Source organism: Hylobates moloch, unplaced genomic scaffold (assembly GCF_009828535.3).
Source record: "Hylobates moloch isolate HMO894 unplaced genomic scaffold, HMol_V3 SCAFFOLD_12, whole genome shotgun sequence".
Lineage (NCBI taxonomy): Eukaryota > Metazoa > Chordata > Mammalia > Primates > Hylobatidae > Hylobates > Hylobates moloch.
This window is the reverse complement of record NW_026652287.1, coordinates 12,345,618-12,361,222: the sequence shown is the minus strand read 5'-3', so window position 1 is coordinate 12,361,222 and position 15,605 is coordinate 12,345,618. Positions and strand designations below refer to the sequence as shown.

At 47.4% G+C, this 15,605-nt stretch overlaps 1 protein-coding gene and 1 long non-coding RNA gene across 3 annotated transcripts; one reads left to right on the top strand and one right to left on the bottom strand.

Moving 5' to 3' along the window:
* Positions 1 to 661: 661 nt before the first annotated feature.
* Positions 662 to 10,034, bottom strand: LOC116477822 (uncharacterized). Its single transcript, XR_009208894.1, has 3 exons — positions 9,926 to 10,034; positions 5,713 to 5,912; positions 662 to 4,967 (listed from the first exon to the last, which is right to left on the bottom strand). It is a non-coding gene; the product is annotated as an uncharacterized LOC116477822 (long non-coding RNA).
* A 143-nt stretch (positions 10,035 to 10,177) lies between these two features.
* On the top strand, positions 10,178 to 12,503 carry DYNLL1 (dynein light chain LC8-type 1). 2 transcript variants are annotated; one of them, XM_032168520.2, is made up of 3 exons: positions 10,178 to 10,319; positions 10,524 to 10,661; positions 12,178 to 12,503. In XM_032168520.2, exons 2-3 carry the CDS (start codon positions 10,530 to 10,532, stop codon positions 12,313 to 12,315), a joined length of 270 nt encoding a protein of 89 aa, XP_032024411.1. In that variant the 5' UTR covers positions 10,178 to 10,319; positions 10,524 to 10,529; the 3' UTR covers positions 12,316 to 12,503. The 2 variants fall into 2 exon arrangements, with proteins under 2 accessions (XP_032024411.1, XP_032024410.1); XM_032168519.2 differs by having other exon boundaries at positions 10,510 to 10,661.
* The last annotated feature ends 3,102 nt before the right edge of the window (positions 12,504 to 15,605 follow it).

The window sequence follows — 15,605 nt, the reverse complement described above, 5'->3', positions numbered from 1 at the left end:
TAAGCTCTGGCTTTGTGATCCTCAGATGATAAGTTTGGGGGTACCAAGGGCTCTGCTCTTACCAAGAGAGAAAAACAACTTCTTTGCATTCCCTTCTCTGTCCCCTGAGAGAACCAGGGCTTTGCAAACAGATGTTTCTGTTTTTGTTTTTGAGACAGGGTCTTGCTCTGTTGCCCAGGCTGGAGTGCAGTGGTGCAATCATAGCTCACTGCAGCCTTGAACTCTTGGGCTCAAGCAATCCTCCCGCTGTAGCCTCCTGAGTAGCTGGAACTACCGGCACACCCCACTATACTAGATAATTTTTTATTTTATTTTTTTGTAGAGATGGGGTCTTGCTATATTGCCCAGGCTGGTCTCCATCTCCTGGGTAAGCCATCCTCCTGCCTTAGCCTCCCAAAGCGCTAGGATTATAGGCATGAGCCACTGCACCTGGAGTGCAAACAGATGTTTAAAATGGAGAAACCAAGAGCCTGAAGCAAAGAGGCAACAATCAATAACTTCCTCACTGGTGTCCTGGCTGCCCCATTAACCTGCCCACCTCAGTGGCCCTCTGATCATATGAGTCCCTACTCACTACCTTTCAGTGTTGTGGGATTCAGGTGGATGAGAGAGAGACCTCGGGTTAAAACAGGAGAATCTTTTTGAGTAGTGTCTTATATGATGAGACGCAGTCTCGCTCTGTCGCCCAGGCTGGAGTGCAATGGCACCATCTTGGCTCACTGCAAGTTCCGCCTCCCAGCTTCACACCATTCTCCTGCTTCAGCCCCTCTAGTAGCTGGGACTACAGTCGCCCACCACCACACCTGGCTAATTTTTTGTATTTTTAGTAGTGACAGCATTTCACTGTGTTAGCCAGGATGGTCTTGATCTCCTGACCTCGTGATCCACCCGCCTCAGCCTCCCAAAGTGCTGGGATTACAGGTGTAAGCCACCGCGCCCAGCCTTTTTTCTTTTTTTTTTTTTGAGACGGAGTCTCGCTCTGTCCCCCAGGCTGGAGTACAGTGGTGCAATCTCGGTTCACTACACATGTGAAATATTTACTGGGTTCACGCCATTCTCCTGCCTCAGCCTCCCGAGTAGCTGGGACTACAGGCGCCCACCACCACGCCCGGCTAATTTTGTTCTTGTATTTTTAGTAGAGATGGGGTTTCACCATGTTAGCCAGGATGGTCTCGATCTCCTAACCTCGTGATCCGCCCACCTTGGCCTCCCAAAGTGCTGAGATTACAGGAGCCCACCACCACGCCTGGCTAATTTTGTTTTTGTATTTTTAGTAGAGATGGGGTTTCACCATGTTAGCCAGGATGGTCTCAATCTAAAACAGGATAATCATTTATTGAGTGCACTCAGGCCCAGCTGACTCAACGTCCAAAATACTGGGCCTGGAAGAAAGACAGCACTTGACTTTTATACACACTTCACAAAAGGGGGTGGGCTAGCTTGAAGCAAGCTTACAGTGGCATGAAAGCAGGGATATAGAGGCAGGACAAACTCAGGATTGCACATGACCATTGCCAAGCAACCCAGATGTCCGTTATCTAGGTTTGCCCAGGCACAGGCTTATCCCATAACCTTCACTATGGTGCCCAGGTGGCTGTAACTCAGGCCAGCTCAGAGGCTCATGACCTTCACTCTAGTGCTTAGATAAAACAATACTTGAAGTCACTAGTTACAGAGAACAGGAATCTATAAACTCATTCCATAAAACAAAGGAAAATTTGTTTTTCTTCTCCCTATGTTGAGGGAGTACTGGGAGAATCTCCAGAGCACACTAGATAATATTATCAAGAATTTTCCTGGGTCTGGCCTGTGCCTATTGCTGCCTCTGGGACAAGTCAGCCTAATACAGAAAAACTTATTTCTCTTTCTAATTTTATTTTTCTTTAATTTCCCACCTCAACAGAGCCACTGGTGGCCGCAGAATACAGTCCACGTGTCTTAACCAGGCTTACAAGACTCCAAAGGTCTGGCTGCTCCCCACCCCTACTCCCTGCCTTGTCTCTCCCACACTCCCCCAACAGCTTCTCTGGAGCCAAGTCAGCCAGCCTCCTTCCAGCTTCAGGCCTTTGAACATGCTGTTCTTTCCACCTAAAAAGCTCTCTGCACTTCCCCCAGCCTAGTTCCCTGCTTGTATAGATTGTTCCTCTAATGTGACTCCTGGAAAAGCCTTCCTTGCCTCCCAGGCTAGAGCAGAGCTCCCATTAACAGCTCTCATACCAGCCCATCTTTCTCCTCCACTGCATTTGTCACATCCTGTGATCCTGTGTGCATCCTGTTCAATGTCTGTTTCCACACATAAAATGTAAACTCCAAGAGGATAGGAACTGTGTCTGACTCGCTTCCTTTCATGTCCCTTGTGCCTAGATGGGGGCCTTGTATCAAGCAGGTGCTCAACAAATGTCTGCTGAAAAAATGATGCAGGTGCGGTGGCTCACGCCTGTAATCCCAGCACTTTGGGAGGCCGAGGCGAGTGGATCACCTGAGGTTGGGAGTTCAAGACCAGCCTGACCAACATGGAGAAACCCCATGTCTACTAAAAATACAAAAAATTAGGCCGGTGTGGTGGTGCATGCCGGTAATCCCACCTACTCAGGAGGCTGAGACAGGAGGCTTGAACCCAGGAGGCGGAGGTTGTGGTGAGCCAAGATCATGCCATTGTACTCCAGCCTGGGCAACAAGAATGAAACTCTGTCTCAAAAAAAGAAAAAAGAGAAAAAAAAAGGACTAAGTGACTAAGAGGCAGGGTAGGAACTCAAGGCTCATCCTCTACATGGCCAAAGCACTTAGGCAGGAAAATTAAGTAAGTAATAGAGCTTCTCTGGGGCAGGTGCCAAAGGAAGTCCATCTCTGTACCTAGCACCTAGCTCTGGGCCTGGCCCACAGTAAACGCTCAGAGAATATTGCTAGCTGAATAAGCATTACTTCCATCTACATGTACTCCGCCCTCAGTGGTGATCTCATCCAGTCCCATTGCTTTAAATGTCACCTATAAGCTGATGACTCTCCAAATTATAGCTCAAGGCTGGCTCTCTTCCCAGAACTCATATATCTAACTGCATATTTGACATCTCCACTTGGAATATCTAATAGGCATCTCAAACTTAACATGGCCAAAGCAGAACTTCTTGTTTCCTCTGCCAGACTTCCCCATCTCAATCTGTTCTTCTCATTGTTCAGCTCACAAGTCTGGAGTCATCCTTGACTGCCTCTGGTTCCCTCCTATTCTGCATCCAATTCCTCAGCAAATCTGTCAGATTCCTTCAGAATACATCTGGAATCTGGCCATTTCTGCTCCATCTCTGCTACCACCTCCTTGTCCAAGCCAACATTCCTTCTTACCTGGACTGCTGCAATAGCCTCTAACCGCTCCCACCTCTCTCGCTGCTCCCATCAGCTTCCCCACATTCCATCCTCATGCAGGAGCCGGGTCATCAAGTCTTGGCTCAAATGGTACCTTCTCAGAGAGGTCTTCCTAGAAAACTCTTTAAAACAAGACCCCTCATCCAGTGATGCTTGGTTCTCTTATTCTACTTTTTAAAATTTTTTTGAGGTGGAGTCTCACTCTGTCACCCAGGCTGGAGTGCAGTGGCACGATCTCAGCTCACTGAAACCTCTGCCTCCCGGGTTCAAGCAATTCTTCTGCCTCAGCCTCCCAAGTAGCTGGGACTACAGGTGCACGCTGCCATGCCAGCTAATTTTTTGTATTTTAGTAGAGACAAGGTTTCACCGTGTTGCCCAGGCTGGTCCCGAACTCCTGAGCTCAGGCAATCTGCCCGCCTTGGCATCCCAAAGTGCTAGGATTACAGGCGTGAGCCACCGTGCCTGGCCTATTCTACTTTATTTTTATCCATTGCCCTTATCAGGGATAAATATTTTTGCTTGTTTTTATTTTTATTCTCCTGCTATAAGTTCCATAAAGAGGAAACTTTGCCTATTTTGTTCTCGTGCATCTCCAGCACCTGAACAGGGCCTGACACCTAGCTCTCCCTCAGAAATCTCCCCAGAGATTATAAATGAAGGGCTAAATGAACTCTGAAAGAGTTTTGGAGAGTCAGATTTTCTCCCAGTCAATGAATCAGAATCTAGATGCCAGAAATCAGATACCAACTACCTATTTTCTTGTTTGGAGCCCTAGAATAATTAAGAGTTAACGCAAGACCACTTTGCATATAATTAAAGAGTGACACTGAGATCACCTACTGAGTCACAGAGGCCTTGTTAGCTCCTAGAGCAGACTACAGATCCCGCCTCTTAGTCTACACGGGAGCTAGCCACTTGATCTGTAATTGTTGCTCTTTCCGTTCCTTCATCTGTAAGTAGGCCTGCCTGCCTTGTGGCCTTTACATGGAGCTGTGAGCTTGGGATCTATGACATTCAAACTCAGTCCAGATTGTTTAGGGTGGTGCTTTTCAACTGCTGGAGAGTGATTTCACCCTCCAGAAGACATTCAGCACCATCTGCAGACATTTTTGGTTGTTGAAACTGGGGGTGTGGTGTGATTGGCATCTAGTGGGTAGAGGCCAAGGGTGCTGTTAAACATCCTCAAATGCATAGGACAGCTCCCCACAACAACAAAAAAAACTTTCTGGCCCAAAAGGTGAATAGTGCCAAGGTTGAGAAGTCCTGGTCTACGGGAACTCTAATGATAAGTGGTAGCTAGCATCACTGATCTTTGCCACGTGCCCAGTACTGCTCTACATTCTCTATGTGTATCATCTCACTTAATCCTCACATTGTCCCTGAGAAACAAGAACTCTTATAATCCCCATTTTACAGATGAGGAAGCTGAGGCTCAGAGGTGGACTCACTTGCTTAATGTCACATGGCTTGGTAGGGACAGATGCACACCCAAGGCTGCCTGGCCTCAAAGTCTGTTCCTTTAATGTCTGTTCTGTGTTGCTCTGCCCTCTGACTGGGAGCTGAGGGGGCCTGTTAGTCCTCTCTGAATGTGTCTTCATCTGCTGCCCCTGTGGACAGGAGAGTGTTGGTCCACTCAGGCGGTGCTTGACTATTAGCCAGAAGGGAGGTTTTCTTTCCCTGAGTTGTCTCAGCCTTTCTGGCCTCACTCTCCCTGCACTGCAGTACAGTCCTTGGCTCCAAAGCTCAGCTCCACTGCCAGCCCCAGGCTGATGCCAGCCCTTCTCCATGGGGTGGAAGCTTCCGGATTCAGACCTAGGCCTTGCATTCTCTCCTACAGGGTGCCTTCTTTCTGGATGGGATCTTCAATCAACTCCGGGACCTGCAAGGTCACCTCACACTTCCTTTCAGATAAGGGAGGGTTAGAGCTGCTAGGGTGGTCAAAGGACTCATGATTCAAGGAAGTACTCAAGGTGCCAGAAAGCTAGACAAGTGATTGCTGGACTGGGCTGGGAACAGAGTGATCCTGGGGCAGCAGTGAGGCACAGGCCACAGTCCTACTTGTGGATGAGGTGAGGAGAGCTGCAGACCCCACAAGGAATCCCTCAGCCTGCCTGTGAGTAACAACTCTGAAGGGCTTTCTGAGGGCCCTGGGAAAGTCTGATGACCGGAGTTGAAAGGTGATTCTGTCCAAGGAAGATCACGATGGCCAAGGACCAATGTAGGGTCAAGTTTGAGGTGTCTGTTGCTGAGGAATCAAGGCTGAAGTACTCTGAACTATCCATCCTTTCTTCCATCCATCCATCCATCCATCCATCCATCCATCCATCCAACATACATTTAGGGAGCTCCCACCAGGGGCCGAGGATGCTTAGTGTCTTCAGGGACATTGCTCTGTTCGGAGGCATCAGCTCCCTTTGTTTAGGTGTTGCTCAGAGGTTCCATCTACCATGTGGGACTGTGGAGTCAGACCAGGATTCAAATCCCAGCTCTGTCACTTTCTGTCACTGACTTTAGGCAAGGGACTTCATCTCTTTGAACCTCATTTTCTTCATCTGTATAATAAAGAGACGAACAGTTCTTACCTTGTAGAATTGTTATGAGAAGCCAATGAGATAATGTGTCTAAATGTCTGGCACATGGTAAGGTCTCAATATACAGTGGCAATAGCTACTATTTATTATACCATGGCTAGGTCTCTAGATGCATTATTTAATATAATCCCTCCACCAACCTATAACGAAGATGTGATCTCCATTTAAAAATCAGGAACCTACGAGGTGGGTGGATCACCTAAAGTCTGGAGTTCGAGATCAGCCTGGCCAACATAGTGAAACCCTGTCTCTACTAAAAATACAAAAATTAGCCAGGTGTAGTGGCAAACGCCTGTAATCCCAGCTACTCGGGAGGCTGAGGCAGGAGAATCGCTTGAACCCGGGAGGGGGAGGTTGCAGTGAGCTGAGATCGCACTACTGCACTCCAGCCTGGGTGACAGAGCAAGAGTCCGTCTCAAAAAAATAAATAAATAAAAATAAAAAATAACAATCAGGAACCTGTACCTTGGAGAGGTTAACTTGAAGGAGCTCATAGCTTAGGTTGATTCCAAAGCCCGTGCTCTCAGAAACGTTAACAACCCCTAGTTATAATTTCCTGTGGCAAGAATGAAAAATGCAGGTTTTCAGGCTTAGAAGGATTTTTAAGCAAGTTTATCAGGCAGGAGTAGATACAGTAAGTTGCCAAAATGTGTGATGCTACAGAACCCCATATGGGCCACTTCAGGGGGACCTGGCGAAGGAATCTCACATTTATTCTAGGAGCTTGGGTTATTGTAGAACATTTTTTTTTTTTTAATCTTCCTTAGGTTCTGAATCCTTTTGTGAATCTGATGGAAGCTAAGGATCCTCTCTTTGGAAAAATGCCTGTAAGCACTACATACATTTTTGTGCACAATTCCAGAGGGCTTGGAAAACCTTTGCAATCCGGCCATGGACCCCATTTCAGAACCCTCCTCGAGGGTAGCATTTTCCAAGTGCAGGATACATATCACTCATAGTGTCCAAGATCAGTTTAACAATGCAAAAACAAATGTTTTATATTCTAGTATTTATATTTTATAGTTACCTTCTATTTATGGCCAATGAGACTGGCTTTCCATTTATGGTAATGATATAAATTTGTCTTTTAAAGGCATACTTATTAGGCCGGGTGCGGTGGCTCACGCCTGTAATCCCAAAACTTAGGGAGGCTAAGGCAGGCGGATCACTTGAGCTCAGGAGTTCAAGACCAGCCTGGCCAACATGGCAAGACCCTGTCTCTACAAATATAGAAAAATTAGCCGGGCATGGTGGTGTGCACCTGTATCCCAGCTACTCAGGAGGCCAAGGCAGAAGAATCGCTTGAACCCAGATCGCGCCACTGCACTCCAGTCTGGGCGACAGAGTGAGACGCCATCTCAAAAAAGTAAAATAAAATAAAAAGTATACTTATTTTAAAAATAAAGGGAGTTCAAATAAAATTATTAAATAATATATTATATACAGTATTATTTTTTATTTATTTATTTTTTTTTGAGAGAGTCTCGCTCTGTCTCCCAGGCTGGAGTGTAGTGGTACGATCTCAGCTCACTGCAAGCTCAGCCTCTGGGGTTCACGCCATTCTCCTGCCTCAGCCTCCCGACTAGCTGAGACTACAGGCACCCACCACCATGCCCGGCTAATTTCTTATTTTTATTTTTAATTTTAGTAGAGACAGGGTTTCACCATGTTAGCCAGGATGGTCTCGATCTCCTGACCTTGTGATCCGCCTGCCTCGGCCTCCCAAAGTGCTGGGATTACAGGTGTGAGCCACCATGCCCGGCCATATAAGGTATTATTAATGAACAATTACATTATTACATTATAATGATAGTATTATCATAGTAAAAATTAAATAAATAATAATAGAGTTAGTGTAGATATGGAAAAAAATCATGAGGATGATTTAGGAAATTTCCCTGGGGTTTCTACTTAGTGGAGTCACCATGGCTTTACTTTAGTGTCATCTGCATTTCCAGGGTCCTCACTTGTTGTCAACCTATTTCTTCCTCAAGAGAGGTACTATATAGGGATATTATAACTCCTCAAACCCTGAATCTCATCATTAGAAACATGGAACTGGAAAAAACTGTTGATTTAATTGATATGCATATGTTGAACCTGAAGAGGTTCTAATTATTCCCATTTTTTTCCTTTTTTTTTTTTTGAGACGGAGTTGCCCAGGCTGGAGTGCAATGGTGTGATCTCGGCTCACTACAGACTCTGCCTCCCGGGTTCAAGTGATTCTCCTGCCTCAGCCTCCCAAGTAGGTGGGATTACAGGCATGTGCCACCACGCCCAGCTAATTTTGTATTTTTAGTAGAGATGGGGTTTCTCCATGTTGGTCAGGCTGGTCCTGAACTCCTTATCTCAGGTTATCCACCCTCCTCGGCCTCCCAAAGTGCTGGGATTATAGGCGTGAGCCACCGCATCCGGCCTATTCCCATCTTTTTCTTTCTGGAGTTGTGTGCCTCTGCTCAAATTGTTTTATTTTTATTTTCTGAGATGGGGTTTGGCCATATTGCCCAGGCTGGTCTCCAACTACTGAGCTCAAGCGATCCCCTCGACTTGGCTTCTCAAAGTGCTGGGATTACAGCTGTGAGCCACCATGCCCAGCCACAAATTGTTTTAAGGAGTAATGAGAGTAGATGGTCAGAGGAAAATGTAGAAACGTTAACAGGAGGCTTCCAGATACATGATTAACCTGATAACTTATTTATGGACGTTCAAAAAATACATTACAGGCATTTCAGAGCTGGTTGTTCAAAACCTTGCTGTGGCCTTTGGGATAGTTCTATAAACTGACAATTTATTTTATTTTATTTTATTTTTTTTTGAGACGGAGTCTTTCTCTGTCCCCCAGGCTGGAGTGCAGTGGCGCGATCTCGGCTCACCGCAACCTCCACCTCCTGGGTTCACACCATTCTCCTGCCTCAGCCTCCCGAGTAGCTGGGAATACAGGCGCCCGCCAACACGCCCGGCTAATTTTTTGTGTTTTTAGTAGAGACAGGGTTTCACCGTGTTAGCCAGGATGGTCTCGATCTCCTGACCTCGTGATCCGCCCGCCTCAGCCTCCCAAAGTGCTGGGATTACAGGCTTGAGCCACCGCGCCCGGCTTTAAACTGACAATTATTGATAAGATTCATTGATCATTTACTATGTGCCTCACATTGTGCTGACAGAATTTCAAATGTTTAATACTGCTAACAAGCATATGAACTGGTTTCGTTTTACACTTAGTCCTCCTTTACTTAAAGAAGACATTCAAATAGCTAGTAAATGACAGTGCTGGGATTTAAATCCAGATCTGACTTGCCCCTCAACTCCCCAAGATCTTGCTTTTTTAACCACTTCGTGCCTCCTCCCTAAGCCAGAGGGGACGTCATCTCTCTAACGGCCGCCTTTTCGTCCATTAGGATACTTCCTCCTCAGAGATAAATCCCAACCAAGAATCTCTCCCACACAGGAAAGACCCTCACCTGGGCAAGAAGCCTCACCCTGGACAAAAACCCCGGGGCTCAACACTCCCAAATCCACCCGGATCCCCATCCCCGCCCCCTTAAAGGACGTCCGCATTGCTTGGCAGAGACCCCACTCTTGGGGACAATCCCTTAATTAGGAAGGAAACACCCTCCCTCCTTGAAGCCCTCCCTCAATCCTGAGGATGCCCTCTCCTAAATATTTCAGAGCAGAACCGACTACAAATGGGGCCCAGTGCAAAATGAAAACCTAATGGTCCCTCCTGTGAGACTGCACTGATGGTTTACCCACGAAGCCGGCCCTGCTTCAGAGACACCCTTTCAGTAAAGGGAGAGGCCACCTCTGTCGTAATCCTGCTAACCTGGGTTGGGAGATCATGCGACCTGTCGTGGTGGGGGGGTGGGGGCAGGGATGGCCACCAACTTCTAGAGACTGTTGTTCGAGAACACATCCTGGGACAACCTCCGTGAATTTGGAATCACTTCCCTTGGCCCCGGCAGAAGCTCCCTTCCTACCTCTCCAGACAGCTGGGTGGTCCTCGTAACCGGGCCGCGGCTCCACCTTCTGGGTGTGTGGGCCTCGCCGCGTGGGGCCCATTGCCGGGGCAACCGACGCCGTGAGCGGTGCATTGTGGTCTGCAACAAAATGCAGGAGAAAGATCCTGAGGGAACCATGGAGTCCATGGGCCAATGGAAGAATGCCGTGGGCTGCGTCAAGCCAATAGGGTCGCGCGGCGAGGGGCGGGGCCGGCGGGAGCAGGGCGGGGCCTGAGCACTAGGCGGCGGCGACTGGCGTGGGGCTGCTTAGATGCGCCACGGCTTCGGTAGCGACGGCAGCTCTAGCCGGGCCTGAGCTGTGCTAGCACCTCCCCCAGGAGACCGTTGCAGTCGGCCAGCCCCCTTCTCCACGGTGAGAAACTTGGGGGGCCGGGGGTGTCCTCGCTGCCTTATTTCGCCCCACTCCGGACTTAGCCTGCCGCGTAGCCCGCGCTTCCTGAGAAGTGGGGTGGGGGGGGCGTCGTCCCGTAGTGGCGCCGTCCGGGGTGGGGGCAGTTAGTGCCTGGGGGGGCGCGGCCCAACTCCTCAACCCCTTACCCCAGGCTTTGCCCACTAGGTAACCATGTGCGACCGAAAGGCCGTGATAAAAAATGCGGACATGTCGGAAGAGATGCAACAGGACTCGGTGGAGTGCGCTACTCAGGCGCTGGAGAAATACAACATAGAGAAGGACATTGCGGCTCATATCAAGAAGGTGAGGATGGGCGCGGGGGCCGAGGCGCAGGCGGGACCAGGGGTTCCTTCCCCCGATCCTGCTTTCCCAAGGGCGCCTAACAGGTCCCGGGAACACCGCTGGCGGCTTGGGGCGTAGAAGCTTCCAGAAAGGACGCAGATGCATTTTGCGCTCCTCTGGAGAAGACCAGACCCCCGGCGTCCGAAGTTTTTTTTTTTTTTTTTTTTAATTACCCAGCTTCGCGGGGGGAAAGCGCCACCTAGCAACGGTATCTAAGATCAGGGAGCAGCGGTTCCCCCTTCTGTGTGGCTCCTGCGCCGAGGATCCATCTGGGTGTTCCGGAGGGGGGAGCTGCGTGGGTGTTTCCAGCCGGGCCGGGAGGAGATCTTGCCAGCCTTCCAGTGGGGAGCTGAGGGAAGGTGGGTGGTGGCGGGGCTGGGGGCTGGGGTGGGGGCTTGGTAAATGGCAGTCTAGAAAGCCGGCAGGACTGCCAACTTCTCGAGCAGTGTTTGCTGTAAGGGAAGAAAGCTGGCAGCCTAAGCCGTGGGAGGGTTCCAGTCGAGAATGGGAAGATGAAAGACTTCAGATGGAACAGAAATAAATGCCTTTTTTGACAAACGCTGCAGTGCGTGCATCTAGCTTGCAAGAGCGTTACTCCCCTTCATAGCTTTAAAAGAGGTTTTCGCACTGCGTGCAGTTAGAGTAGCTAAATCTTGTGTGACGCTCCACAAACACTCGTAAAAATTTTGTAGAGAAAGATTACCGTTGCCACCCAATGCCCCCCACAGGCATTCTACTCCCCAGTACCTCTTAGGGTGGGAGAAATGGTGAAGAGTTGTTCCTACAACTTGCTAACCTAGTGGACAGGGTAGTAGATTGGCATCATCCGGATAGATGTGAAGAGGACGGCTGTTTGGATAATAATTAAGGATAAAATTTGGCCAGTTGACAGATTCTGTTTCTAGCATTTTTTACAGCAACAGTGGAGTGCTTCAGTATTGTGTCCCTGTAAATTTAATTTTGATACGCAACCATTTGGTATACAATGCTGTTTGAAATTTTATCCTTTTGGAAAAGTCTTGTGTTGCAGGGGTGCAGTTAAGATCTTTGTGATGAGGAATGGGATGGGCTAATTTTTTGCCGTTTTCTTGGAATCGGGGGCATGGCAAATACAGTAGGGTAGTTTAGTCTCTACACAGAACATGATAAACTACACCTGTTGATGTCACCGTCTGTCAATGAATATTATAGAAGTTATGAAGGTGTAATTACCATAATAACAAAGCACCCTGTCTTTAAGGCTGACCTTTCGTCCTTTGACCTCCTCAGCCTCCATTCCCATCTTCGCTCAGAGTGCAAGTATGTTTGTATTAATGTACTATGTAGGCGGCTTGGAGCTGGGGAACATTCTTTCATTCTAAGAATTTGCAGATGCTGACGTTCCTCCTTTCTGCCCCTACAGGCTCTGGCTTATCCAAGAGGCAAACACTGACCTCTGGTAATTAAAATTCTAGTTCTTTTCTTTTGTCTTTCCCAGGAATTTGACAAGAAGTACAATCCTACCTGGCATTGCATCGTGGGGAGGAACTTCGGTAGTTACGTGACACATGAAACCAAACACTTCATCTACTTCTACCTGGGCCAAGTGGCCATTCTTCTGTTCAAGTCTGGTTAAAAGCATGGACTGTGCCACACACCCAGTGATCCATCCAAAAACAAGGACTGCAGCCTAAATTCCAAATACCAGAGACTGAAATTTTCAGCCTTGCTAAGGGAACACCTCGATGTTTGAACCTTTGTTGTGTTTTGTACAGGGCATTCTCTGTACTAGTTTGTTGTGGTTATAAAACAATTAGCAGAATAGCCTACATTTGTATTTATTTTCTATTCCATACTTCTGCCCACGTTGTTTTCTCTCAAAATCCATTCCTTTAAAAAATAAATCTGTTGCAGATGTATATGTGTGTGAATTACAATTTGTTCAAATAACAGCGTTGAAGATGGTCACTTGATCAGATGTCCAGTTTGGTGGGGATGAGTCCATCCTTACAGAAGTTAAGTTTCTGTGGGGTATTTCAGTACTCTTTAGTACATTCTCACCCATCCTGCAACTTGTGCACGTTGAGAAATGCGGTGCATGGCAAAGAAACATTTAAATTAAATCTTAGTCCTAATCTGAAATCAGTGTTTATTTGTTACGACAGTGCTGTAGAATGTTCTGGGCCTTTGGCTTCAGGTGGTGGTGATAGATGCGTAGTAGTACTTGAAGCTTTCTATGGCTATAAAATGGAAATAAGCTCAAAACAAAGTTGGGATAATGAAATGGGTTCCAGGACCCCTGTCTAGCCCCCTCCCCTGCCTAGAAAGAAGGTGGCCTTAGGGGAAAGTAAATGTTTCTGAGCATCAGTCTTCATGCTCTTCTAATAATGTAAATTCCTGCAAAGACTCAGCCTGCTGTGCTGTGCTTTGCTGTGGTCAGGAACAATTGTGAATTGATGCCTTTTCCTGAAAAGACCCAATTAAATCTGGGGACAAGTAGCTATCAAAGGTTTCCTGCTATCAATTTTAAGAGGACTGCAGTCGTAGAAAAGCAAATATGGCAAACTTGTAGGTGGAAAGGAAATAAGACAGGCTGGAATAACCCACACCCATCTTGGGAAACTGCAAGAAGGGTCCTGACTTCTAGTTTGCCTATGTTTTCCCATGGATCTCTTAAGATGCCATTGGGATTTCTAAGCAGCTAGGCGACTGCTACACGGAAGAGGGCAATAGATTGGAATTGGCGGGTGATAACTCCCATTGTAAGAGTAGAATTAGGTCAGTAACATATTTGGAAGTTTATTTTTCTTCAGAATGTGTGGTTTTAAGAACCCTAGCAAAGTTGTGCTACTTTAGGATTGGAAGGGTTTCAGGGTGGAGGTGCAAGATTTTGACTTTTTTTTCTTTTTGAGACAGTTTCGCTCTTGTTGCCCAAGCTGGAGTGCAATGGCGCGATCTCAGCTTACTGCAACCTCTGCCTCCCGGATTCAAGCAATTCTGCCTCAGCTTCCCAAGTAGCTGGGATTACAGGCATGTGCCACCATGCCCGGCTAATTTTGTATTCTTAGTAGAGATGGAGTTTCACCATATTGGTCAGGCTAGTCTCGAACTCCCGACCTCAGGTAATCTGCCCACCTCTGCCTCCCGAAGTGCTAGGATTACAGGTGTGAGCCACCAAGCCCGGCAATTTTGACTATTGTGCCAGTTTTTTCCCTGCTGTCTGCAAAAAAGGATGAGGTACTTGGAATAAACAGGAGACTGCAATTGGGGTAATTTTATGTTTGTATTTATATAAACAGACTGAAAATGTTCCTTTTTTCTAACTTTCATTTTTTTTGAGACAAGGTCTCCTGTTGCCCAGGCTGGAGTGCAGTGGTGTGATCACAGCCCACTGCAGCTTCGACCTCCTGGGCCCAAGTGATCCTGCCACCTCAGCCTCCAAAGTAACTGGGACCACAAGTACATGCCACCATACCCAGCTAACTTTTGAATTTTTTGTAGAGCTGGAGTCTCCCTGTGTTGCCCAGGCTGGTCTTGAATTCCTGGGCTCAAGCAATCCTCCCAAGGTGTTGGGATTACAGGTATGAGCCACCACACCTGGTTTAATTCATATTTTTTCTTTTTTTTTGAGACAGAATCTCGCTGTCACCCAGGCTGGAGTGCAGTGGTGCGATCTCGGCTCATTGAAAGCTCCACCTCCCAGGTTCACGCCATTCTTCTGCCTCAGCCTCCTGAGTAGCTGGGACTACAGGTGCCCACCACCATGCAAGGCTAATTTTTTTTTGTATTTTTAGTAGAGACAGGGTTTCACCGTGTTAGCCAGGATGGTCTCGATCTCCTGACCTCGTGATCTGCCCACCTCAGCCTCCCAAAGTGCTGGGATTACAGGCGTGAGCCATGGCACCTGGCCTAATTCATATTTTTTCTATCCCTTTTCCCTTTAATGACCTGGCTATATTTCTATTTGAAGCCCACAAGGAATTTGGCCTCCAAAGCTTTAGCTTGTCCAGGTAAGCCCTACTCCGAACGGATGATCTGTCTCTAGCTACAGACCCAAAAGCTGATTCAAGACTAATAGCTAGACATAGGGAGTTTTAGTTGAATTTGATCTGTCCCATATTTACTGTCAAGTTGGCAGCTTTTTTGTTTTTTTATTCAGATGTGAGAAAACCACGTCGCTATGGAGATAAGACTGGGTTGATGGTTTATGAAGCTCCTTCCAGTGCCTGTTCCTTCCTGTTAATTTCAAAAGCCAATAGGCTCCAGCTGGCTGAAAAGAAAATGTAAGCTAAGTTTTTCTAAGCATTTATCAAATGCTCTTAGCTGCTGTTCTTTGAGAGAGTTGTATATAGCTAGCTCTATCTGGAAGCTTTTCAGTGACAGGGCAAGATCTTGTAAGTGAAGGCACGTAAATGATCCTTACTGTGCTGGGTCAGGAAGCAGCGTATCTGAAGCCCTTTCACATACCTTTGAACTATGTTATCCACAAACTTAGCCAAGTCACAGACTGATTTCTGCAATTTATTTTTGAGACAGGGTCTCACTCTGTCACCAAAGCTAGAGTGCAGTGGTGTGATCTTGACTCACTGCAACCTCCGCCTCCCGGGCTCAGATGATCCTCCCACCTCAGCCTTCCAAATAGCTGGGACCACAGGTATGTACCACCACACCTGGCTATTTTTTAAAATTTTTTGTAGAGATGGGATTTTGCCATGTTGCCCAGGCTGGTCTTGAACTCCTGGATTCAAGCAATCTGCCCTCCTTGGCCTCCCAAAGTGCTGGGATTACAGGCATAGGCCACTGTGCCAGGCTGATTTCTGCAAATTCTTAGCAAGGCCTCTTTAAAACCTTAAGATTCATCCACACTCAAAATACTTATGGCTGGGTGCAGTGCCTCATGCCTGTAGTCCCAGCACTTTGGGAGGC

Excerpts from the sequence above, each read along its gene's own strand:
- DYNLL1 (XM_032168520.2), top strand. The coding sequence starts at position 10,530 with ATGTGCGACCGAAAGGCCGTGATAAAAAATGCGGACATGTCGGAAGAG. Across the intron at positions 10,662-12,177 it reads TTGCGGCTCATATCAAGAAG|GAATTTGACAAGAAGTACAA; the intron begins GTGAGGATGGGC and ends TGTCTTTCCCAG.